This window comes from Phaethon aethereus (genome assembly GCF_964289735.1).
Source record: "Phaethon aethereus genome assembly, chromosome: 12".
Classification (NCBI taxonomy): Eukaryota; Metazoa; Chordata; class Aves; order Phaethontiformes; family Phaethontidae; genus Phaethon; species Phaethon aethereus.
This window is the reverse complement of record NC_138588.1, coordinates 3,694,431-3,712,629: the sequence shown is the minus strand read 5'-3', so window position 1 is coordinate 3,712,629 and position 18,199 is coordinate 3,694,431. Positions and strand designations below refer to the sequence as shown.

The window sequence follows — 18,199 nt, the reverse complement described above, 5'->3', positions numbered from 1 at the left end:
ATTTTAAACATATAGTTATGGATGTTTTCAGACAGCAAAAGCATTTTTAATCTCTTCACGAGGAAAAAGTCAAAAACTTCCATTCGGGACGACCAGCTGCCCCAGGGAATCGCACCAGAATGGGCAGCAAGGGGAGCGCGCACCAGGGTCTGATGAACGGATTTGTCTTCCCTTTCCCAGAGCCAAGGTATGCGGCATTAAGTTTATTCCAGTCCAAAACACAACACAGAGGTCAAAACCCTTTGTAAGAGGGAGGTCCTTTTACCTGCACTTACTCCCCCAAACCGCTTTACCTTGGTGGCCGTGCCTACGCTGTATGAAAAGATACAGACTGAGGCGGACGACATGAGGAGCTCCGATTGCAAATAAAAAATCTTTATTGCATCTTAGAAGCAAGTCTTAAAAAAAAAAAAAAAAAAGAATATTTTCCATGCACTGAATCCATCCAAGTACCTACATCCTTGGGACTGTCACCAAAAAGTGATGAACATTATAAGACATCGACTCTACACTAGTTGCAGTTCATATTCCATACACGTGTAAACAATGGTTATTTCTTCTACTGGAATAGCAGTTACTCCGTAAGATCCCTTCGAACATGGCAACAACCTAAGCATCGGTTTTTCTCTGTTCCTTCACTAGTCTCCACCTCCCAAAGGGTAGGCAAAGTGGAACTGAGAGCAATGAGACGAAATGGTGCTGGAGGATATGATAGAAAAATATATTGTTTGCTGGTTTTTATTTTTTGTTTCTGCTGAGCAAGGTATTTACAGGTAGGTAGGTCCCAACAGATCATCTGCTTCAATGACAATGTCCATTCACTGTCTAAGTCTCAGTGTAAAGGGTTCCCTTTCTGGCTTTAAGGCACTTTATTTTGGGTATTTTCTCTTACCTTGCTAGGTGTTAATTCATAGGGATCACACTTTCCTTGTATTCGGCCTCCCCATCCCCAGTTCCTCTCAGAACACCAAAAAAATTCCTACGCTTACTGAAGTAATTCCAAAAATGTTAAAGAAATTTGGGAAAAAAGATTCATGAAAAAATATTTTAGAAAGTAATCTTTGGAGATCATTTACTGCAAGTATGATGTACACTACCTTATCAGTGAGAAGATGCAATACATTCCTAATATATATATATATATTTACACACACATATATATATATATAAAATATTAAAATGACTAACAGATATTCAAGGAAAGGTCAAGAACCTAAACCAATGGATATTAAATAAATTAACGGTCTATCAGATACAGAAAAAAATAATCCCAAAACAAAACTAGTAATCAAATGTAATAATTGTTCCCATTAACATCACGTAACCGACTGAACAAAATCAACGCAATCAGGTGCAGTACACTCGGTGTAGAAGCTCTTTCAAAGTTCTCGTCAGGGATCTCGATTGTTCCTTGTGTACTGTCGCTTTGCTGCAAGAGATTCGCAGTTTTCATCCTCTTCCTCATTACGCTTCAGCATTGCTCCATCACATCGTCTCAGCGCTAGACAGGACAGCGGTTGAGGATAATACACAGAACCCACCACGGATTCTTAAAACATTACGTCCATATATGGACCAAATATAAAAGACAAAAATTTCTACAAGGACTAACCGGATAGCAGGTTGTGCTTACTTTCCTCCTTCCCTTGAAGCAGCCTGGCCATAAGAAGTGAAAGTGTAATTTTAAACTGAAATAAGCAGCCATTTGGAAAAAACCCCTCCTGCGACTGATACCTCATCATCGCCACACTGACTTGTTTTGTTCTAACGCAATTTAAAATATAAGGGCTATCCTTAACAAAAGAAGCAGAATCTGTGCACGGTAGCAGTCACAACAAAACATCTAGATACAGCGTTTTGTCACTTGGCTTGCACGCTCGGGTCCCAATTTACAGAATCCCAGCAACGAAGACAGCAACGGAAAAGGTAGGAAACAATCTTTTGTTCATAAGGAAATTCTAATTCAAGTCAGGTTTCCGCTGATAGGTCAGGTAACTCTTAAACAATTTTTTGTTTGAAGGCAAATATTGATCACAGTTTTGTTCAAAACCAAAACCACAACAACAAAAAAACCAACGGCCTTGTTCTTCTCAAAACGAGCGCTTTGTAAGAAAACAATGATGATTTCTAAAATATATCCTGTGTGGTCTTTTAAAAGTGAATTATCAAAAAACATTTTCCCAAAAATAAATTAGATAATTAAAAAAAAAGTCTTTTCCAGCATAGCTGGACATTAGGCTGTCCTCACTGAGCCATTAGTATTGCTGCTTTTCCCAAAATTCGGGTCATTTTTTTCAAACCATATTTCAGCCAGCTGTTGTGTGGACCCATAAGTGGAAGCTTTGGACCCCAAGCACATTTTATATTGTTTTGGATCAAGATTAGGGTCACAAAAAACAGGGTGATGCACATGGACTACTCCAATTTCTTGGCTTCGGAAAGTTTTTAAGCCAGCTTGAATGACTTTGTTAAATAGGTCTACGTCTTCAAGGCCCCAACCTTGGATGGAGACATCAAAGCCACCTGCTCGAAGAAGGTCACCTTTGTAAATACAGGTAATACCAAAGCCATAGTTCCTCCAGAAACCTGTTTTCTGGGTGAAGGCAAAATGATTGTCACTAGGAACTTTTCCACTATAAACAATCTTTGGATCATACTGGCTAAAAATGATGGGAAAGTATACTTGTTGACCCAAAACTGTATTGGCTCTACACCGCTGGAGGAATTCTGTGGTAAACACCAAGTCAACATCGCAGAAGAAAAGTAAAGACTCGTTCTGGAACTGAGAAGATCCGACTTCCAGAGCCAGTGCCCTCGAGAACTCCCCCGATACTGGTAAAACCTGCATGTCAGCCTTGGGGTATTTGGAGCGGTAATCTCTCATCAACTCGATCTGCTTCGCTTTGTCAGGGTTGGAGTTGGAATTGAAAAGCAGGACAACCAGCTTGACGTTCTGGTTTGGAATGAGGCACGTCTTTTCAAAATTCCCCATGAACCTTGCAAACATATCAAAACGTCCGGAGAGGGGAATCAGGATGTTGATCTTCTTGTCTTTGAGTTCCTTCCTCTCTACTTTTGATCGGCTGAGCTGGAAGGGAACAAACATCTTCAGTGAGTTGGAGAGGAAAGACAAGGATCCAGAATCCTGGTTGATTTTGCTGGCCAGCTCTTTGGCATCCATCTCTTCGTGCTCCATGAACTGGATCTTGCTGAACGTCTGCTGCAAGTAAGCATGCCTCCTGACAGGGACGGTCATCTTCTTCCCCTTATGTTTTTTGTACAGCAGCAACAAGTCAAGAACGTACTCTGCTCCGTACATCGGATTTACTCTGCGATAGCCATACTGTATTTCCTTGAAATCTATGATCCTCCCCCGGGTCTTAGCGTTGGCGTTGATCATTTCCATGACCTGCATAACAATGTCATCCAACGCTTCACGCTGAGAAGAGTCCATTCCTCTCCGAGGGGGCTGCCCGTCGGCACCCGAATACAAATACTTTCCTGTAAGAAACTCCCACTCCAAGATTTCTTCCCGGTGGCGGGGCTGGAATCGCATGAAGGAGGGTGGCATCCCCAGCTGCAGGTCATCTTTGTGGATTTCTGTATTGCTGTATTTGCTCATCAGGACAATTTCCCGGTGCAGCTGTACAGTCCGGTGGCGCAGCTCTGCTATCTTGCGGCTCAACATGTAGCTGTGAAGTCTGTACTGGTACGGGGGGTTCTTATTGGGGTGCAGCGTTATAGCTCTGTGTATTTTGCTGTTCCTCAGGTCTCGGATATAGCCTTTTTTGTTCTGCTCATAGTTTTCATAAAACAGCTGCTGCATCTAGAAGAGAGAAAGGAGAAGTTAGTGTCTTGGCAGTGCTGTCCTTGTGAAAGTTAGCCCTCGCAGCACCCACTGGTAGAACACTCCTCCATGCTCGCGGGGCCAGAAGGCTTTCTGAATAAGCTGTTCTCGGTTTTAGGCACAGGTTGTAGCAATACCAGCTGCTATTCAAGGAAATTAAGAGGATTATTCATTGTAAACTGGTAAAACAAACATCTACCATGGATTTGGGATTACTACAGCCCATTCTAGAGATATCACCATTGGCCAAACAACTGAGCAATAAGTAGATTGTAAGCTCATTTTTTCACAACAATACAGCATCACCAGGAAAAAAAAACCATGAAGCGTTCAGTACGAAACTGTTACTATTCTTCTGCCTCCCGTGGGCTTTAAGAATAATACTCACAGAATCATACAATAGTTTGGCTTGGAAGGGACCTTTCAAGGTCATCTAGTCCAACCCCCTGCAGTGAGCAGGGACATCCCCAACCAGAGCAGGTTGCTCAGAGCCCCGTCCAACCTGACCTGGAATGTGTCCAGGGATGGGGCATCTGCCACCTCTCTGGGCAACCTGGGCCAGGGTTTCACCACCCTCATTGGGAAAAATTTCTTCCCTATATCTAGTCTAAATCTACCTTCTTTTAGTTTCAAACCATTACCCCTTGTCCTATCACTACAGGCTCTGCTAAAAAGTTTGTCTCCATCTTTCTTATCAGCTCTTTTCAGCCCTGGCAGCTGCAGGAAGGTCTCCCTGGAGCCTTCTCTGCTCCAGGCTGAAACCCCCAGCTCTCCCAGCCTGTGCTCCCAGGAGAGCAATGCTTCCTCGGAGCATTGCTGGGGCCTCCTCTGGCCCCGCTCCAGCAGGTCCATGTCTCTCCTGTGCCGAGGGCTCCAGAGCTGGACGCAGCACTGCAGGGGGGTCTCCCCAGAGCGGGGCAGAGGGGCAGAATCCCCTCCCTCGCCCTGCTGGCCACGCTGCTTTTCATGCAGCCTGGGCTGCAAGCGCACGTTGCCAGCTCCTGTCCAGCTTTTCATCCACCAGGACCCCCAAGTCCTTCTTGGCCGGGCTGCTCTCCATCCCTTCATCCCCCACCCTGTGCTGATACCGGGGTTGCCCCAACCCAGATGCAGGACCCTGCACTTCGCTTTGTTGCATCTCATGACATTCACACAGGCCCACTTCTCAAGCTTATAATAATAAAGAACAATAAAAAAAAAAGCCATAGACATAGTAAGCAAGTATAACTACACCTTTTCTATTATACCCAAATGCTGCTCAGAGTTTAAATATACAGCCTGCTGAATGTTTTAGTCAAGATGCTAAATATGTTATCTGAAGTGCTGCAATGCAAAGCTACAGTTCCACCGTCATTTTAAAATGTCAATAGAAAGTAAAATGCACCTGAGATTCCTAGCAGCAGTTCCAGAAGGCAGGTAGTACAGGATGCGTATGTATGCTACAATAAAAGCATCCTTAAAGTGGAAATTGCTACTTCAAAACAAGAAGATAGTGAGCTAAGATTAGATTCAAAAGCCTTACAGAAAGCCTCAACTTAAGAAAAGCAGGTAAACCAGCTTTACAGTTTTCAGGAGGTCAGGCAGTAGCTGATATAATGAAAGGCATGTGGAAACCAGGATGATAAAGGGGAAAATAAGCTGGGAAAAAAAAACCAAGAGAAGAAAAACCCTCAAGGCCAAAGTTATATACCAGCCTAGACAACAGGGATTTGAAAAAGATTACGCGCTGATTCTATGTCACAACACAAATGTCACCAACCTGCCAGAGGAGCTGACACAACAGCTTCATTCCACCCAAGGATCCAATCTACGTTACTGGCAGCAGAATTTGCTGTGGGTAATACAGTCAATAAAGCACACGTAAAAAGGCTATAAAGATTAGCAAAGAGCTAAAATCCAAAAGACGAACAGAAGAGAGAATGACTCAAATATGATGGCAATTAAAGGGAGCACTAAGAGGAAAATCACAGGCACAGAACGCTTCCCTTTAACAGACGTCGCGAGTGATGCTTCTACCAGCTGTTCAGACCCAGCAGAAGTCCCATTTTATTAGGTCTTCAGTTGCATTTTTCCCATTACTGTGGAAAGGCATTGAACATACGGGATAAACTTACACCTGGATTTAATTGCCACTATCTTAACACACCAGATGTCTGCATACTGAAACCTGAAATTCAGCTATCGTTGTGGACAGCACAGGAGCAAAGTGCATCTACTTCACGTGGCTCGCACGGTTTTTAATCCGAACAAGTGTAATTCATTTCAAAGGAGGGAGGGAGGGAAGAATTTCAGCCGGACTGAGAAAGAAAAGACTTTTTTGTTCATGGGTCATCACCAATCCCCCACCCTGTCTCCATTCCTGCTCAAGTTCACCTTCTTGCCCGCTCTCCCCCAAGTGACTCCTGCTGCTTTCATGTGGTCTGTGAGCAATTGAGGCCAGGGGCTGCCTCTTACTAGACAGATCCCATACAGCAACGCAGCCAAAGGAGAACATCTTGGCGATGGCCTCTTGGCAAGCCACAGATGAGCTGCTTGTCAAGATGTATATCCCTTTAGAAGTCATGCAAGATTTAAGAGTGCTACGGGCAGAGGTTACTTGGTCTAATCCTACGTTCAGCAGAGTTATCCAAATTGAATGAACCTCATGCTTTCCCGAGAAGCGTGTTTTTCAACCCAAAGACTGTTCTTCATTTGTATCCCTATATAGTTTCCTCTACTAATAACACTTTATTTTTTGTACACTTTGAACCTCGCCGCTTCTGTGAAGGGCTCTAGGAGACCTCAAATCACACCCACTTACAGGCAGTCCTGTAAGCACAATTTATTACAATGGAGAGCTCACACGGCAAGAACAAGACCCGTCTAACACCGCAGGACCCACATGTATATTTTTACTGACTCCACCGATCTATCCTCTCTAAGACTGTGTGTATATACATATACACACACATATATGCATAAAAGTATTAAATGCATATGGTAACAGATTTCATTGCCATTTTAACTACAATACAACTATAGGCACAGGCTTTCCCAGGATTATTATGACATTAGATAAAAATTCTTAAATCATGTCACTATAATTTACAGGCAAATTGACAATAGGACTTAATTTCAAATCTTGTTTTGAATTTATAAGAAAACAAAATCAAGACCATGCAGCCTGAGTGCATTTATTCCAAAACTGCCATCTAGGGCATTCTGAATTAGCTGCGAGAGGAAACCATGAGAAGCAGAAAGGCTTTTAGATTACACAACAAAGTTTTAATAGAATACCGATGGGTAGGAAAACGTTATGAAACTTCCCAATGGAAGTAAAGATAGGAATCCTAGCAAATGGCCCTAAACAAAATTAACAAGCGTTAACCTCTTAGCTAGGCTGGCTAACTTCTGAATTTTTAATTCTACTTCTTGTCTCTTCTAAAAACTAGCTGACTTCAAAAACTAAACTGAAAATAAAACATATCTCAGCAAGACTTCACTGAGATAAAGTAAACGCAAAGCAATTTACAACTGAGACATCTATTAAGGGCCACCTTGCTCTAGCCAAAAAGGTGACAACTGTAACAAACCCTGCGCTCCGGCCAACCCTGCAGAGCAACTAATGAGAAGCACCACAGTAGCCAGGCTTGTATATAATCCTGTTTTTCAGAAGAATGCCTTGCAAGACTGGCACTTTCATTGTTTCTCCTATTTCTCCCCGTCTCCTACTCCTGCGTCCCTCTTGTCCCCTCGCATTCAGCAAGCTGCAGCAGGCACGGGACGCGCCAGCACCTGCAGCCCCGAGCCTCCATCTAGGAACCAAGGTACACCCCACGTTGGCAGGAAACACGTGGCACGGTGTCGGAAGGGGTTAATCAGCTCCCTACATAGAGTAAAACAACTTACAAACTATTTTTGCACAGTGGCATGACGTGCTGTAAATGAAGTCCAAGTGGCCAGCAGCCAAGAGAGCAATTTAACCCTTCCTGGGCCGAGGTGCCTGCGGACACTGACCCGATGCTGCAGAAGCACTGCGATGTCCATGGGCTTTCCTTCACGCTAAGGAGCCCCATGTAGATTGCGTTTTATCACCCACATCTAAAAAACTTGAAAGAAATTAGGAGTTCCCTCCATATGGTTTGACAGCTCCACCAACATTAATTGGCTTAAACCATTAAGGCAGCGCTAGTCCTGGGCACTGGGTTCAATCACTAACAAGGGCAATGCCCGACTATCGTCCATCACTGCTAACGTAGTTTCTACTTCATTTGGGTCCAAAACACGATGCTAAATATTACCTATTAGCACACACAGGCTTTCGACTCCACAGGATACTGGAAAGCCATAAGGAAGATGAAAAATCTAAATTACGTCTTGTGTATGTTATTAGTGGGTGGGAGGAGACAACAGAGAAAGTAATACCTGTAGATTATTTGTTCTTCCCATGTAGCAGCCATTAAACGCAGACATGGGGAGCGACACAAGCACGTCTAACAGACATTACGTGTAAACTTCCCCATGCCTGTTACCAGACGCTTGCAAGTTGAACTCTTGCAAACTCTTCTTTTAGTGGAACAGGTTTCTCTATGATTCTTCTTAAAAAAAGAACCTTTCATGGATATTAATTTTGCAATTATTATATTCTAAGCATGCTTTATTCTAGTGCAGAGCACTGAGAGTGTAGGGATACAAAGAAGAGCTACTCTTTATTGACCACTATTTACTCTAGACCTGTTGAAGCCTTAAAAACCCTAATGTTCCCCAAACCATTAGAGACTGAATGTTTAAACTGTGGTACAGCTGTTGTGGGCACTACTGGCTCATGTCCAAAAGACCAACTGAAAGGAGAGAGTGTTATGTTCTTAGTTTTAAATGAAGAAGTCTTTTGCAGGCCAAAAAAAAGTGTACTGGAGAAAATGGACTTTAAAAATAAGACCAGTTTATGCAGAAACTGGCCCGCAGCCACGGATAAGCCCCCGAGGGCTTTCTCTCACAGCTCCAGATTGTACTAGCACAGCCCAGAAAACGCAGCCCCACAAGTCTCACGAAAAGCAATCATGGACAAGACATGTTGTATGGCGGGCTTTGAAATGCCCAAGATGTGCTTTAAATACAAAGCCAAACTAATTAAAAGCTCAAAAGATGGCTAACGTCACCTCGCGCGTGAGCAACTCAGCTGAGAGGAGATGAGCATGCAGGTCCCTCTCCGCAGCTGGTGCAGAGCTGTTCTCCTACGGGAGTAACGTGGGTGCCGGGACAGCCCTTACCATGTCCCACAGCTCTGCTGCCAAAACTACGCAGGACGCTCGCGCCCATCTCCTCCTCGCTCCTCCCTCCAGAGGTGCAGCCGTAGGGATGCAAGGGGGCAGCTCCTGTCGGTTGGCTGAAGTGAAATGAAAGATGTTTTGCACCCACATCCCAAGTAACCGCATGAAATAATTGTAGCTGCACTAAGACAGCCTTGCCACTTCGGAGTGATTAACCGAAACGCATCACTAACTCTTCTGTCTTTTAAATCACCAAAATAGCTAAATTGATAAAATATTTTGCATGTAGACCCAGTGGAAAGGCGAAGTGGGTCTTCGGCTCACTGCTGACTTGCCTGTGGTGGAGGGGGAGACTGGAGTGACCTCCCTGGATACAACTCTGTGTATTCAGGGTTCTTATTAACGATGATCTTTCTGTTTTAATCCCAGTGCCTTATGTGGAATCCTACAGCTAACCACTGACATGACTGAAGTCACTCCTGGGCAGAGTTATTATTGTGGAGACGAACACCGGGAAGTAACGGATAAACACTCATTTCCAGTGAACTTGGCCACTTGTTCATCCCTGTAACCTCCCCAGTTGCCACTACAGGAAAGGATGCAGGAAACACCACTCGGCGCTGGGAGATAGACTTCCCTCTCAGCTGACAAGTGAAGCCCTGAGCTCTGGAGCACAATTAAGTGCTGTGATTCCTCACACGAGTTAATTCTCACACAAATTTCATCGTATACCACTAGTTCGCATTTGCTTTGTTTCATAAATTAAAGAGGAGCAAGAAAATCAGCTGGACATCCTGAACAGCCAGTACTCAAAATTCCCATAGCAGACTTCTAGAAGCAGAGGCAGATCCAGCTGCGATATACTGCGAGCTCTGAGTGCAGTAACTCCAGGCATGCTCTGAAGCAAGAAGTTTATTTTGTAGAACACAATTGCCTCCTCTTACATGATACTAAGCGGAACAGCGCCTGTCTTACTCGAGAGCCTCGCAGTGCCTCCTGCACTGCTCTCCTCTCCAAAGCATTTGAGAAAGAAAGCCAAGTATCTAAGGCAAGTTTCAAGCACAGCAAACTCAAGGTCACTGAATTCCCAAGGAATCTGTGAATTAAGAGTTACTGCTGGAGTTCAATCTTCTGTTAACAATACCAAGTAGCTGTTTAATTAAACAACTGTCCTTCTCCTAACCCCTTCTTGTTTAAGCAAGTAGAAGAGCTTAAGAACTACTAATTCATTTACAGTTTCTTAAACCAAGTAGACTTTAAAGTATTCCCAGCTTGGCAACAGAAAGAAGAAAACCCACAAAAATGAATGTGTCTTCAAAACTGGCATCATGTACTTCACCTCTGACCTTGAGCTTGATGATCTCACTACCCAAAATCTGCATGTGGGAGCAATCCATGACACTTTGGGAACTGAGATCCTCCAGCTACGAAGCAGAGAACTTCCCTCCTTCTGGCCCTGCATCAAGCTGAGCTTCATCCTCCTGGTCTAAACGAGGACACAGGATCCTGGTCTCCTCTTAGTCATAAAGTGAGAATTCCTTCCTCAGGTCTCCCCTCTTTTGGGTAAGGGGGACAAGCTGAATCAGACCTGCTGTAAAGAAATAAAAGACTAGTGCAGTCACATAGCACTGTCAAAAGATGCTTATTTAATGAAACACCCCTTCCCCCTTGGTGTATCTGACACACAAACGACACAGGTGCCACTGTGCACCCCATAAAGCCTGGAACTGCTTTTCTAGAGACACAGATTTTTTGAAGCATAAACCAGAATATAACCTGAAAGTATTTTGTACCCTAGGAGTAACCAGATAAACCAGAATATGCCATGTTAGGATATTTAGATTTAACTGTGCAAACCTCAGGAGAGCTGGGTGCAATTGTGCAATTGTGGGGTTTTCTTCCAAACGGCCCTGATTTAGCAGAAACAAAACCAAATAAAACACCACTAAATATGAACAAATGTTCTACGCTACAGCTATTAAAGCAGCAGAACATCACAGGTACTAATCACTAATTATCATTGCTATTGCTTGAGAAAGCATGCTCAAAATTTGTTTCTAGCATAATTTCCAAATTACGAGTCCTAGTGCAAGCTGCTGTTCTGCACATGGTTCTCCCTCGCTCAAGTTAAGGCTTTGACCCACGGGGCAAATGATTCAGCACTCCCTCTCCAGCAGAGAGGGACTGCCTCTGTCCCAGATCCAAACAAAACCCGGAATACAGGGACTCGCTGCTGATTTGTTCATTTAAAGGCCAGACTCAGGGATGATGCCAAATTACTTGCCCACCAAATACACTGTGTCTCGGGATTTCTTTCCCTTGTTGTCAACTCCACACTTTTAGACTCTGCAGTACAGGCAGAGTACAAGAAAAACTTGGTTTTCATTATGACTTTCAACAGGCCCATGAAAGAAAGAGTCGCAGCCTTGGAAGTCTGTATCTGCTCTTTCTCATGCAAAGCATTAAGATTTCAGAGGAGCAGCACATGACCCTTGGAGGGTAGTTTCTTGCAGATGATGAGCGGAAAGCTTCTGACACCCTGGCAAATATTTTTTTGGATGCTGAAAAGAGAATTAGAAGATGCAGTGTCCTTTGCACAGAAACTACAGAAGAGAAGACCTCTTCTGGACTGCTGCGTGATTTTCCACCATGTGTTTTCAAGAGGCAGTAATGTAATCATTTAGAAATACTTTTGTCCATGGCATTCAAAGATTCCTATTTGGGAGCTACTTTCCACATCCAGTGGTTTTGTAAGAGTTGCAAGCTTTGACAGATGATGAGCCTTTTTGGTCCCAAAACACTTGGCAAGGCTACCACAAGCTGCTGCTTACAGGGGGGTGGAGAAGAAACCTTCTGCTTGGAGAAACTTCAGCTGTAGCCTCGGCATCCATGCATCATCTCAACATCAGTCCGACATCAGAAATAAAGCTGGAGCAGTGTAGCCTCTCTGCCAGACTGGCTGGGGGCAGGAGTGATTTTGTAGCACATGCCAGACCACGACTCCAGATCTCTGCCAGTACCAGATTCTGCAAGAACCATGGGGATGGATCAGGCCCAGTGGATCCAGCTGCAGGATCCACTTCTCCCTTCAGCCTTGCCCACATCACCAGCACAGCTTTCTTTAGATGCAAGATGCTTCAGGAGCCCCCAACCCTGAGTCGGTATGCAGTGCCCTAACGTGGAGACAACGTCACAATAACAGGTCCAGGCTAAAGGACAGTACTGAAGCAGTCACATCAGCGCAAAGCTCTAAATCTCTCTGAGCCTCCACAGGAGATTACTGTGAATTTAATTAGGCAAAGATCTGGCCTCACAATAGCTACTGCTGCAGTTCTTCCCTGGGTGTAAAAAGTGGGGGGGTATTTTAGGAAACAGATTAATTTTTGAGACTTTTGGCACTTCCAGCTTAAGCAGCACCGTTTTAGATGAGGGGAGTCACAGCTCCCTTTTTTATGGCAACAGGCCCTGCTTGCCGTTTCTGATCCCTCGCGAAGACTCGTGGCAGGAATACACCTTTTGGATAGGGGAGAGAGGGGAGCAGCGAATGCTGAATAAAATCCCCAAGGCCAACTGCTGAACTGCCTGTGTCAAAGCTGCAGCCCTTCGAACCCGCAGTGCCAGTAACAGCCTCGAAGTGACAGAGCATCTTTCATAACTGCATTTAGAAATCCGTCTGCTTTAGGCTTTCCTGATAACTGATGGTAAAACCACTTCTCTGCCAGTAGCATCAGTATTGGATAATGAAAACTGATGGAAAAATTAAGATCTGAATTTCAGATTTCTCTGCTAGCGAGCCCTCCTCCCAGATGCCACAACAGCCGCTCCCGTGGGTACTGCTGCCATGTGCCTCTGCCAGGAGAGCAGCTGGAAAAAGGGACGTTGTTCAGGACACACTCTTGTTGGGTTGATGGTTGGACTTGATGATCTTAAAGGTCTTTTCCAACCTTAACGATTCTGTGAAACCTTATGCCCTTCCTAATCGGCAGTGACCTGTCCCTAGGAGGTGCGGCTGCACATCGCCTCACGCGGGCGGCGATGCCTGAAACACAGAGCAAGCCAGCATTTAAATAAACTGAGAGCGGGCTCATTCCCTCCACTTGGCCTCGCTGGATCCACGTGGACACGCTGGATCAATGCTCGGCTCTGCTCACGTCTCACCGATGTCACCTGGTTTGCAAGAGCACAAAGGACAAGGTGATGGCCGAGTCGCTGTTGCGTTAACCGGATGGCACAGCCATCTCTCCTCCAGGCTTGGATTTTAATGAGTGCTCCAACACGGTGCTCATTAACTGCTTTTTCCAAGGTCATGCTGAAGACACACAATACTTAAGGTGATTTAACACCCACAGCCCTTTAGCAAAAAGGGCATGCAGCAGCTCAGAGCTTGCAGGTGATGGGGAGCTCCATGGGAATCCAGCTGACGTCTTTCAGATGAAAAGCCCCCCCATCTCACAGCCAGCCCTATCAATAATTCAGCACAGTGTGAAGGCCACTGGCCGTCCCAGGTGTCCCCGCTACCCCTCCAGCTCAGCAAGCTTAGGAAGAGCCACTGCGGCTGAGCACAAGGCACCAGGGGCTGCGATTACCTATATATCAGCCCCCAGAAGCATAAAGCCTCCCAGCAAGGACCATGACGTCCCTCTGCTCGCCGCAGCAAGGCTGCCTGCCTTTGTTGGCCGCTGCTGAAGGCTGGCCTGCTCCGAACGGGAGGGGAGCCGACAGCACGAGGCAGCGCTGGGCTTCCTGCCGGGGGCCAGTGTCAGCAGGGTGCCTCTCCGCGGCATCCAGCAACGGAGCGGGAACTCACTCCACGATCCGCTGGCTGCTTCTCCTCAATTAAGCTGGATTTAAAAGAACATCTATTTTTCCCCATTGGTGGAAAATAAGAACAAGCTATAAAGCTCCTTACAAACTCACGCAGTACCGGTGCCTAGTACAAACGTAACATTTGTGAGGGGGGCAGATGGTTTCACTGCTCCTCTCTCACCAGCCTGCGAGCTCAGATCGGTTCTTCATCTTCAATCTGTTTTTTCAGTCAGAGCCACTGTTTCTGGAGCTGGTTTGAAGACTGTCTACAAGGGCCTGGACTCAATCACCAGCTTGTTTCACATGGGGAGCAGCGCAGGATGACAGCTTCCAGGGTTCACTAAAGCTGCACAGCATTGTTCTGAAGTGTGCGTTTTAAACGCGTGCACATTTTTTTTTTGCCAAAAGAATTGTTGAGTAATTGCTCAGAGGAGGGGAGGGAAATAAAGCCGCAAACCCTTGTTTTATGTGGAGAAGCCACATGTTTCAGTCAGCCCATGAGGATCCTACAGCTGAGCCCTGGCCCTGGGATAACGTGGCTTTAGAAGGCTGGGATGGCAAAGAGCATCGCGCAGCAATGCCGCTGCTGCAGACAGCATTTCCACAGTGAGATGCCATGATTGCGAAAGTGGTTTTCTTGCGCTTGTATCATTACCACGCAGGACTTAAAGACTGCCCACTATTCTGTGCTCAGTTTAAAAGCAGAATCTGCCCTTTGTCTCACGACTGGAAAACATATGTACACCGTCCGGTGTAGTCGTGGCACTGCCAAAACTATACGATGACGTGGTATGTGCAATATACTGTAGTTTGGTTATAAAAGATACAGGTCCTTGATCAACACAGGAAGTTTGCCGATTCAGAGGGCTGATGATCTCTCAAAATTTTGATTTCCATGCCCTGTAGATCAAAAACCCCATAAATTGTGCATTGATAGCTTGAACTAAAAAGGTCACCTATTTTTATTACTTGCTTCACTGAAGCACAAGGAATAATACATTTTAAATAAGGCACGTTTTAGGGTAAAGTAGTGATTTACTAACGCAAACCGAAGCCTCATTCTGGTATGGTTTGCAGGTTGGGTGCAGATTCAACACCCCGGAAAGAGAAAAGCGATGAAAGAAGAGAAAAGCAGTGAAAGAAGGGAAAAGCACAGCTGCATACGCACAGGTTTGGGACCGGCCCATTCCCCTGCAGTTCCATGTCTGCTCTGAACTAGAAGAAAGGCAGCATCTTTCTACGCAGCCACAGCTTTTATTGTCCTCCTGTCAGTGGAACAACTTTCTCATTATTAAAATGAGCTGTCAGGCAGACTGGCATTTCCCTCCTCGTGGTGTCCAAGTTAGCCTGTTCGTTCAAATATGGTTAAAGATTTCACATAGTGTTGCTGGCTAGCTGTATATGGTCTGAGGTTTTCTGGAAGTTTGCTGTCTGGCACAGTTTGGAAAAGTAACAAGCAGCGTAACTCTGCAGCGCTCTGTAACCAAGTGCCTCTTGCATTACACACGGTCCGTCAAACCAAGGGGCTCACCTCTGAGCGGGCGCGTTTATGCTTCGCTGATGTACGCCGTCCATCATCTAGCTTTGACAAAAAGAAGATTTAACTGCTGCCTTTGTAATGCCCTAAATTAAAGCAGATGAGGACACCGATAAATGCAGTTATGTTGAATGTAAATGCATTAGCCCCCATTAGGAATGGAACTGAGGAAAATTAATTAAACACTGCCTCAAGTATTCCCAAGCTTGGCAAAGGGTTTGCTATTCACACAAGACACTGAACTCTCTTTTGAACATTAGCCACACACACATGAAGAGGTTTTTGGTCCCTTCGTAGGGTTTTCTTTGTTCCTCTGCGTCCGACCTGGAAGACACTTCATTCCACCGGTTGCGACCAAGCTGCCGCAGGTGCACTTTCGGAAGAGTGGACCCACCTCCAAAACTCACGCCCGTTACCTGCAGCCACCCCTGCTTGGTGCCCTCCATCCCTCCAGCAGCCAGCCTGGAGCCTGCCAGTCTCCACTTGCACCCAGATGGTGTTTTCTTTTCCTCTCCCTTGAACACTCCTCTAGATTTGGAAACCAGGCAGCTTGGAGGAATTTTAACATTTTCATTAGTGACTTTCCCTTACTCCATGGACATCTTCTGGGTGAGTTTCCCCACTGAGTCACAGTCCCATTGCTTCAGGAATCCTTGCGCACTGCTGAGCACAATGGAGAAAGGCGGGGAGGGAGGAAAAGCCATTGCTGAGGAAGCAGAAGCAGCTTTAGCCAACAGATGGAGAAGGCTGGTGGCGTTAGTAGCTTCGTCTACCAGACAGCGACGCCTTGTCTTCTTATGACCCATTTTTAGTTGTTGATCGAGGACATTTCAGGGATTTGACTCATGAATAGCAAATGACTTATGCTGGGTTTGCCAAAAAGCCCTCTCCTTGCTGCAGGAAGGCAGGGCTGCTTTGAAGTAGCTCCTGAACCAAGACAATTTACAGCCTGACAGCTTAAAGCTGCATTGAAACGGGTACTCGTTTCCTCAGGGCGTTATAAATCGCCGCGGTTCAGACGCAGGCGGGCCACCAGCCCAGGAGGGCAGGGTGCATGGATGGGGACTGTGTTCTTCTGCTGTCCCATGAAGGCACGTCCACGAGGGAGCCAGAGCCCTTCAATGAGGCTTTCAGAGGGACACACAGGACTACTTTCTGCTGCATTTTCCTTAGTACTCTTCTGAGATATACTTGTATCATCTGAACTGCAGGTTGTTCCCGACTTCAGTGCGGTTTCAAGCCGGAGCTAATAAGGGCTCTGACGTGAACCCGATGAGCAAATAGGTGTGCTTGAACTCACGGCCAACAGCAGGCTTTAAAACCGCTACTGAGAGCAAGTTTCTGCAAACTGGCTCGGCGGGCGGCAGAGGGACATGTCCCCCATTGCTGACGCAGCCCCTGGGGGTACCTCTCTGTGTCAGAAAGCGAGGTGGGCACTGACACACCATTCTGCATCTTAAAATAGTAGTACCGTCTGACACAGTTCATCTGGCAGAGCCTGGAGGCACCCAGAGAGCTCAGGGTGGGAAGAAGGCTCTCACTCCGCTCAAGGACATCTGTCAAGGACATACTCTATAGCAACAACCCGATCTGGGATGCCAAATCCAGCATTACCAGTATTCTCCTCTAAAGCCTACAGAAAGGGGTATGCATGTACACCAGGATTCTCACCCCTCATTTCACGGCTGTTTTGCCCACCGCTGTTTGGGGTTTTTTTAAAACCAAAGAGCCGGCAGGTCAGCGTGCAGAGTGCTAGACCATGCTTTTCATCAAGCCATGCCTCTGCTGCCTTTGCCTCGCCTTGATGCCAAAGTCAAATACAATCCACCCACCCAAAACAGATGTTAGAAACTTGTCTCCCTCTCTTCAGCTGTCCTCTGAGGCCTGGCCTCCTATCAAACACCCGAGGGGATAGTCTTCTTTTTTATTTTTAAGGCAATGATAATATGTTCAAAGGCTTTTTTTCTGCTTGGAGAAGGCAAATCTACACCTGGTCCAGAACTGCTTCAATACACACCAGTGAATAACAACCCTCTGTCTCTGAGGGAAGTTTGACCTCTTGACTTGCAGAATAGTTGTTTTCTACCTTCACAGAAATTTTAACAGCTACTTCAGTAGTGCCACAGGAACACAGGTGACAGATTGAGCCCAATCTATTCAGTGTGCCATCTTTTTATTCAGCAAACTGTCAAAAGAGAATTTTTATTTTCCCTTCTGGTATGGCGTTTGTTTCTACAAGTCTTTAAGCCAGAAGAATACAGAGATGATCTCCTGAGCATTTTGCTCTCCATGGAAACAATGCACCATTACAGTATTTCCCACAGATAAAGAAAGAGAGGAGCAAAGGATGGGCGAAGAGAGAGGGAGAGAGTGGAAAGCAGAAGGCAAAACGGTGGACCAGAAGATGCAAGCTTGCAGCACCACTGCTCGTCTCAGAGTAACTTTTAAGCAAGATGCTCCTTTTGGGTACTTTATGTCCTAAAACCCCCCAAAACAAGTCTGTGTTGTGCAAAGATGAAAGATGGAAAACATTATGCTAACCTTAAAATGTAGCTCGGGGGCCTGGTGCATCACAGACTGTTTAGTATTAGCATTATCCAGAAAAGCACTGAAAAATGCATTGCAGGATATTGAAGAAATCTATATCCGGATATTAAAACTAGTATTCAGTAAACTGCTAGGAGTGACTATCACAATATGGTCAGACCACAAGCTTAATGAAGTCTAGGAAATAAAGCACCATGACTAATTTGAAGCACA

General features: G+C 45.5%; 1 protein-coding gene across 1 annotated transcript in view; it reads right to left on the bottom strand.

The window, feature by feature from the left end:
- Positions 1-2,233: 2,233 nt before the first annotated feature.
- The window catches only part of CHSY1 (chondroitin sulfate synthase 1), a gene marked incomplete at both ends in the record, with an annotated part of 77,630 nt that continues 61,664 nt past the window's right edge, over positions 2,234-18,199 (bottom strand). The window contains one exon of the mRNA XM_082005258.1: positions 2,234-3,826. Within this exon, the coding sequence (XP_081861384.1) occupies positions 2,234-3,826 (1,593 nt within the window). The remainder of the gene's footprint in view (positions 3,827-18,199) is intronic.